This window comes from Dendroctonus ponderosae, unplaced genomic scaffold, assembly GCF_020466585.1.
Source record: "Dendroctonus ponderosae isolate FM_Combo_2020 unplaced genomic scaffold, Dpon_F_20191213v2 Dpon_F_20191213_12, whole genome shotgun sequence".
Lineage (NCBI taxonomy): Eukaryota > Metazoa > Arthropoda > Insecta > Coleoptera > Curculionidae > Dendroctonus > Dendroctonus ponderosae.
In genome coordinates, this window is record NW_026017316.1 from 596243 (window position 1) to 604917 (window position 8675).

The following is an 8675-nucleotide window of genomic DNA, read 5'->3' on the forward strand; positions in this document are numbered from 1 at the left end:
TGACGTGGAAAGTTTCGAATCCAGGCCATCATCAGAGTTTTTACTGCGAATTTTCAAAACCTGATCAGCTTCAATAGGGGTTTTTGCCATTGAACGTTCTCCATTTAATTGCTACTAAAATTTGGGCAAATTTCCGCTTCCGAGTTGTGGTTTTGACAGGAGAAGTTCGTCTTCTAATATCTGGAAAAGTTTCGAATTCAGACCATCATCAGGTTTTTATTTTGGGAATTTTACATCTTATCCAAGTATTTCCTGAGGGTTTGGCAACCACGCACTTGTCAAATAGTTTGTCAAAACCGTCAGTAATCATCTTCTCTTTGTAGGGGGAAATTTTCGAGCTGCGGCCATCACCAGGCTTTCCCCAGTCAATTTTTCAGTGAGCACTATTTTTTGGCAAATTTTTGGAAAATGCCCTGAAAATAATTAATTGCAGCTAAACAAAACAAAGTCCATGCTTCCCGATGGTGGCAATGGAAAGAGCATAGTTGCCGCTTGGGGTGGAGAAAGTTTCGAATTTGAGCCATCATCTCGATTTGTTCCAGGAATTTCCAAAGTTAGCTGCTTTTCTGCGCCAGTTTGGCAACAACACGTTTGACACTGATTTGCCACAAATTCACTACATTGGCCCGATCATCCCAGTCGGCGTTGGACGGGGCAACTGGTTCCTTTACAGAGCCTGCAGGTTTCGGCTTGAAACCATCATCAGGCTTTTTGCAACGATTTTTTTAGTCGGAAGACACTTTTCGGTCATCTTTTGACGACTAATTGTCGCAAAACCAAACATCTGAGGAACTTACCAGTTGCAACAGTGTAAAGAGCATAGCCATCTTTATGGATGCTGAAAGTTTCGAATTCATGTCATCATCAGGCTTTGTGCTAGCGATCCTTGAAGCAACGCCACATTTTTCGGTTATTTGGTGCAAAACCGGCACAGTTTCAGCCTTGCAGCTTCCAGAAGTACAAACAGTTAAAGACTATGGTTTCGTAACGTTTCGAATTCCCGATCATCATCAGGAAATTTCCGCTATTCTAGCAATTGGGCTGGATTTTTCATTGTCAATTGTTGGTTTCATTTGGTGCAAAATTAATCAATTACTCGAAAATGGCACATTCTGAAAATTTTCTTCTAGGTTAGTTTGAGAGACGCTATTCCATTCTATCCTTGGAGAAATTTCGGTTTTTCTCCAGTTCAGAGATGATTTTTGGCGATTTTTTGAACATCCCAAGTCCAAGTTACGTGGTTTATTATAACACGGTGAACGACTTGATTTAAAAAAATTAATTCTCCCAAATCACTGGGCCTAGAAGGCCGCTTCTAGACTTGTTGGCAAGAGAAGATATCATTCTATGGTACTCTGGAAATTTGGAATTGATTTTCGAAAAATGGGATTTTTGACGATTTTTTAAAAATCTCCCGGACTTTTGCGCTGGTGCTTTTAACAATCCTGTCACCCGATCTTAAACAATTAATTTCTCCAACACCAGCCAGCGTAGAAGGATGCTTCTAGGCTGTTTTTAAAGAGAACACTCCATTCTATGCCATGCTGGAAAAGTCCCAAAAAATCCGTGAAAATCCGGTGTTTGACGAAATTTTCAAAACGAAGCGCACAAGAGCCGCAAAACATCCCGCGCAGGCAAAAAAAAATAATTTCACCTAAACTAACCGATTTACAGAGTTGCTTCTGTGCGTCTTCGAAAAAGTAGACTCCATTCCATGCTATTCTAGACGACCGGAAGTTATTTGGGAAAAACCCGAATTTTGCGTAATTTTTCAAAATCAAGCGCGGTTGACTGTGAAAACTCAGCTGCCCGGTTTAAAAAAATAATTTCTTTACAGGCAGCCGACCAAGAAAGTTCCTTTTACTCTCGTTAGAAAGAGAAGACTTCACTATATTTTATTCGGGAAATCCCGAAGTGATTTAGAAAAAACTCGATTTTTGACAAATTTTTGAAATCTGGCACGAAAATTGCGAGTTCAAGCCCCACTAACCGGCCAACATGTTTTAAAAAATTACTGACTCTAAAAGTAGCTGAAGCAGAAAGCATCTTCTGACCTGGTTAAAAAGGGGCGATTCCATGCTATATTATTCTGGAAATTTCAAAGTGAATGGGCAAAAATCCGATTTTTGACGAATTTTTCAAAATTCTGTGCATGAGAAGCACGTTCAGGCCTCCCAATTCTGCCGCCCGGCTTAAGAAAAATTATTTCTCCCAAACCGGCCCACCCACAAGGTTGCTTCTACATTCACTCGATAGAGAAGACCCCATTCTAGACCATGCTGGATATTCTGGCGCGATTTTGAAAAAATTGGATTTTTGGTGATTTTTCAGAAATTTTGCGAAATTGCTCCACGTTTTAGCCTCCCAATCCTGTCGCCCGGTTAAAAAAAAATGATTTTTTCTAAACTGCGCTACCCAAACGGCTGCTTCTGTATGCGATAGCAAGCGGAAACTCCATTCTATATATGCTGGAAATTTGAAAAAAATATTTAAAAAACCTGAATTTTGACGAATTTTTCCAATCGGGCCCAAAAGTTGCGCGTTTTAGCTTCCACATAAGCCTTCACCTCCCAAAAAAGCGGCTCCACATCTCTGGCTCTATGTTCCCAGGAAAGAGAAGATGTCATTCTATGGTATTCTGGAAACTTCGTAGCAATTTTCAAAAAACCTGAATTTTGACAAATTTTTCAAAATTTGGCGCAAAACTTGCTCGATTGGGCCTCGCAATCCTGTCCGCCCGAATTAAAAAAATTATTTCTCCGAATCCAGCCAACCTAGAAAGTTGCTTCTGCAGTCGTTGGAAAGAGAAAGTTCCATTCTACGCTTCGAGGGAAATCTCGAAAGAATTTTGAAAAAATCCGATTTTTTACAGATTTTTCCAAAACGAGCGTAGAAGTTGGGGAGTTTTAATGGCACAAACCGGGCACTCGGCTTAAAAAATAATTTCTCCAAACCTCGCCGGCTTAAGAGACTGGCTCTAATCTAATTATAAAGGGGTGATTCCATTCTATAATATTCTGAAAAGTTCAAAGCAAACTTAGTAAATACTGAATTTTGACAAATTTTTCAAAATTTGGCGCGTTTTGGCCCCACAATCCGACCGCTCGGTTAAAAAAAAAAATTTAGCTCAAACTACCTGAGCCAGAAAGTTGGTTCTAGACTTGTTCGAAAGCGAAGATTTCGTTCTATTCGAGCCTCCAAATCTCGGCGTAATTTTCAAAAAATCCGAATTTTCACGAATTTTTCAAAACCTGTCGCAAACGTTGCCCGATTGAGCCTGACAATCCTGCCTGCCCGACATAAAAAATTAATTGGTCCTAAACGAGACGAGACAGAATGCTATCGCTACACGTATTTGAGAGAGAAGATTGCATTCTATGGTCTGCTATAAATTGCAAAGTATTTTTGAAAAAATCAGAATTTTGACGAATTTTTCAAAATTTGGCGCGTTTTAGCCTTTCAATCATGCCGCCCGGCTAAAAAAATGTATTGAGCTCAAACTAGTCGATCCAGAAAGTTGGATCTAGACTTGCTCGAAGGTGAAGATTTCATTCTATTTGAGCCTCTAAATCTCGTCGTCATTTTGAAAAAATCCGAATTTTAACGAATTTTTCCAAACCCGTCGCAAACGTTGCCCGATTGAGCCTGACAATCCTGCCTGCCCGACTTAAAAAAATAATTTTTCCTAAACTAGACGAGCCAGATTGCTACCGCTACACCCATTTGAGAGAGAAGATTGCATTCTATGGTCTGCTGTAAGTCGCAAAGTATTTTAGAAAAAATCCGAATTTTGACGAATTTTTCAAAATTTGGCGCGTTTTAGCCTCCCAATCCTGCCGCCCGGCTTAAAAAAAATTGTTGAGCTCAAACTAGCCGATCCAGAAAGTTGGTTCTAGACTTCTTCGAAGGTGGAGATTTCGTTCTATTCGGGCGTCCAAATGCCGGCGTAATTTTCAAAAAATCCGAATTTTCACGAATTTTTCAAAACCTGTCTCAAACGTTGCCCGATTGAGCCTGACACTCATGCCTGTTCGACTTAAAAAAAATAAGTTCTCCCAAACTAGAAGACCTAGAAGGCTGCCGCTAGGCTCATTGAAAAGACAAGATCCTATTCTATGCTAGTCGGGACAAGCCGGCGCAATTTTGAGAAAACTCAATTTTTGACGAATTTTTCAAAATCTGACGCAAAAGTGGCGCAATTGAACGTCGCAATACTGCCGCCCCACCTTAAAAAAATTATTTCTCCCAAACTGGCAGAGCCAGAAGACTGATTCCACACCCATTGGAAAGAGAAGGTTCTGTTCAATATTAGCCTGAAACTGGCGAGGCAATTTTCAAAAAACCCAAATTTTTACGAATTTTTCAAATTCTCGCGCAAAGCTGGCCTATTCATCCTGACACTCGACTATAAAAAAATAATTTCTCTCAAACCAGCCGCTCTAGAAGGCCGCCGCAGGGCTCATTGGAAAGAGGAAGTCCCATTCTATGCCATTCTCGACATGCCGGCGCAATTTAGATAAACCCGAATTTTTGCCGAATTTTTAAAAATTTTCACGCCGATGAGTCACGCACCCAATTCAACCAACCCATTACGCAAATGAGCCACACTAATTGATTCAATCAATTAATTTATTGCAATTTGAAAATAAACGTTTTCTCGTCCATCTGGCCGACATTCGCCTGTTTAACCCGAATCCACGATGATTTATTGTGAATCGGGCGGGCGCTTTTTGATGTTTCGCTTGTTCCCTGCATGATGATGTTTGCGCTAAAAATAGCCGAAACATTTCAGCTGTTTATGCGTGGACTCAATTGGTTTTTGCCGGCTAGTTTTGATTTTTTTGCCGCAAATCGACTGCGCTGTTAATTTGCTTTCGTTTTAATTGGCGAATTAAGGGAAAAACGCGCTTTTGCGGCCGTCCGACAACACCGCATGTGTCACTCGAGTTGAGGACTTGCATGAGCCATTAGGCGGACTTTTGATGGTTCAACACCTGCCTCGAATCGACAATTTGATTCGCATTTATTTATTTTATGTATTTAATCATTATTTATTGATTAATTTTCAGGTGCCCCGTGGTGCCGATCTGTCTGCTGGACCTCGCCACTGCCTACTAATCGCTCGCATTTCCATAATTTAACCGTCGCTTTTATCTTTTTCTTCCTCATCGGTTCTTCCGTGTTTCGGGCGTGAGTCACCCCGAAAACAAATTATTCAAATCGCCTTTTCAATGCCGCCCAGTGCAACAGAGCGAGAGGGCGACACCGCCAGCCGGCCCAACGCGTGTGGCGGAGCGAGATGGCCATACCGTCACGCGGGCCAACCCGGTGTGGTTAAGCAAACGCCTTTTAGGGCCCCGGAATGACACTCGACAGCATGACGGCTGTCGGCCGTCAATTAGGCCCGTGCATATGTCATGTCAATTAGTAGTAATTTTCAAATTAGGAAAACAATTTTCGTGATAATCTTCTTCGAAGAGGTCGTTTAGTGCACCTGATCGGCATGTCGCGCCCCTCGAGCCCCTTAAAGGCGTCGCACTTGCGGTAGTCCCGGATTTCGCCCCCCTTTTGAAGCGTCAGCGCGATGGAGCCCCCCGAGCTGGACAACAACAATGGCAACAACACGGTGCTGGTGTTTAGGGCTGCGACCAGAGCCACCCTGTCCAATCTGCTCAACCCCATGAAGCTGCTGCCCAACGACAAAGGGGTGCCCAGGTGAGTGCTAACCTCGAAACGGGCGCAGCCCCAGGGGGCCCTGGTAGGGCCCCACTGTGTGCCCCCTTGGGCCAGGAGGCAGGGGTGAAATTTTTTGGCTGTCCTGTGCTAAACAACGGCGCCAGGGGCGTTCGTTTGGGCCAGTTGGGAACGCAGCTTTTACCTCTTAGGGCCCCTGCAAGGGGCGTTTGGCTCAGTTGCCCAGCAACTGAGCTGTTCAGTGCCTCACTTTGGGGCTCCTGGGAGCCCCCGTACAGCCCCATTGGCTCCAGGGGGGGTTTTTTGTGCAAAGGGTGGCCGACAGTGTGGAGTTGCGGAACGCAGCCTTTTTACCCTCTGGGGATCTGCAGTTTGGTGGGCCCAAAACCGAACATTTCCAGTATTTACCGGCTGCAGCAGTAGAAAGGCGCTGGTTGCTTCGATGGGTGAGGAAAGTTTCGCATTGGGGGCATCATCAGGATTTCCCAATGAATTTATCCGCCAGACGGTTATTTTTGCCAGGCATTTTTCAACAATGATTTGTCCATAAACCAAGCGACTGAGAGTCTGATCGATTGCAGCAATTGAACGAGCATGGTTGCCTCAATGGACAGTGAACGTTTCGAATCGGGGCCCTCATCAGGCTTTTGCCCACAGAAGTTTCAAGGTCGGGATCAAGTAGCGAATCAAAGGCACATTTTTGATCGGACGCAATTCGCATTTTGCGCATTGGGAGGCTCGAGCTTTTTCAACATCCACACGAAATTTCACTGCTCTAACTTGTTCCAGAGGCGCGTTGTGGGGCCTGGAACAAGTGACCGCTCGATCGCGAAGCCCTGGAAACTTTGCAACTTCTATCCAGCAGCAGGAGTAGCTAGAGAGTGGAAATTTTCCAGAAAGGTTTGAAAATCTTCATTTTTCATGTGCTGAAAATTTGGGTCAAATCGTGTGGGTCGTTCACGTGTTCCAGGCGTTGTAACTTCTATCCAGAAGTAGTTGCAAGCTTGAAAATTTGCAGAAAGGTTGGAAACACTTCGCCCTTGAACCGCTCTAAATAAATATAAATGGATCTCTGATCAAATTTTCATTGGTGAGTCACTTGTTCCAGACCTCAAAACTCCTATCCAGGAGCAGATTTTGCGGTGAAAATTTTGGTAAATGGTCCAAAAGCTTCAAGCTTGATGTGCTGAAAATTTAAATAAAATCACGTTGGTCGTTCGCTTGTTCCAGGCGTTGTAACTTCTATCCAGAATTGGTTGGAAGTTGGAAATTTCGAAAAATGTGGACAAATTTCAAGTTTAAAATGTGCATTTAGCGTTTAATACGACAGATAAACAAAACTTCATTGGTTGGTCACTTGTTCCAGATTTTCTAACTTCTATCCAGATGAAATGAGACATTTAAAATTCTATGTAAAAGTTCAAAAAGTCTTGTGCTTCACGGACTGAAAATTTGGATAAAATCGCTATAGTAGTTTGCTTGTTCTAGGCGTTGTAAGATCTATCCAGAGGTAGTTAGAAGCCAAACTTCAGTTTGAATGCGCGTTAAATGTGACATGTGATATACACAAAACTTCATTGGTTGGTTACTTGTTCCAGACCTTGTCACTTCCATCCAAATGTAATTAAACAGTTGAAATTTTCTGTAAATGTTTAACAAGCCTCGTTCTTGATGTGGTAAAAATTTGGAAAAAATTCCGTTGGTATTTGGCTTGTTCCAGACCTTGCAACTTCCATCCAGATGTAAATAGACGGTTGAAATTTTCGAGACATGTTCAAAAAGCTTCATTCTTGATGTGCTAAAAATTTGGATAAAATCTCATGGGCCGTTCACTAGTTTCAGACGTTGTAACTTCTATCCAGAAGTTGTTGAAAGCTTAAAATTTCGCAAAAACGTTGCTGACTGGATCTAGACCGTCTAACTTCCATGCAGATGTTATTAGACAATTGAAATTTTCAATAAATAGTCAAAAAGTTTCTTTCGGGATTTGGTAAAAATTTAGCCAAAATCCCATTGGTCGTTCACTTGTTCCAGGCGTTGTAACTTCTATCCAGAATTAGTTGGAAGTTTGAAGTTTTGAAAAAATGTGGACAAACTTCAAGTTTAAAGTTGCGCTAAATGTGATCTGCAATATACACAAAACGTCATTGGTTGGTTACTTGTTCCAGGCCGCGTAACTTCCATCCAGAAGCAGTTAGACAGTTGAAACTTTCCACAAATGTTCCAGGAGCTTCATTCTTAATATTCTGAAGATGTTTCCTTATTTTCGTTGGGTCTGTGGCTTGTTCCTGACTATGTAACTTCTATCCAGAATCCGAAGACAGTTCTAGACCTCGTAACTCTCATCCAGATGTATTTAGAGAGTTAAAATTTGCCATAGATGTGCAAAAAGCTTCTTTCTTGATATGCTGAAAACTTGCATAAAATCCCGTTGGTCATTCGCTTGTTCCAGGCGTTGTAACTTCTATCCAGAAATGGTTGGGAGCTTGAAAGTTCGCGAAAATGTTGGCAAAATCTCAAGCTTAATGCGTGCTAAATGTGATCTGCAAAATACACAAAATGTCATTGGTTGACTGCTTGTTCCAGACCGCGTAACTTCCATCCAGATGCAGTTAGAGAGTTGAAACTTTTCACAAATGTTTAAGAAGCTTCATTCTTGATGTTCTGAATGTTTTTCCTTATTTGAATTGGGCTGTGGCTAGTTCTTGACTATGTAACTTCTATCCAGAAGCCGAAGACACTTCTAGACCTCGTAACTATCATCCAGATGTATGTAGAGAGTTGAAATTTGCCGTAAATGTTCAAAAAGCTTCTTTCTTGATATGCTGAAAACTTGCATGAAATCCCGTTGGTAGTTCGCTTGTTCCAGGCGTTGTAACTTCTATCCAGAAATGGTTGGAAGCTTGAAAGTTCGCAAAAATGTTGGCAAAATCTCAAGTTTAAAGCGCGCTAAATGTGATCTGCAATATACACAAAACTTC

General features: G+C 42.0%; 1 protein-coding gene across 1 annotated transcript in view; it reads left to right on the top strand.

The window, feature by feature from the left end:
- The first annotated feature begins 5357 nt into the window (after positions 1–5357).
- Positions 5358–8675, top strand: part of LOC109539329 (myeloid differentiation primary response protein MyD88) — a 9940-nt gene continuing 6622 nt past the window's right edge. The window contains exon 1 of the mRNA XM_019907008.2: positions 5358–5715. Within this exon, the coding sequence (XP_019762567.2) occupies positions 5585–5715 (131 nt within the window). The 5' untranslated portion in view covers positions 5358–5584. The remainder of the gene's footprint in view (positions 5716–8675) is intronic.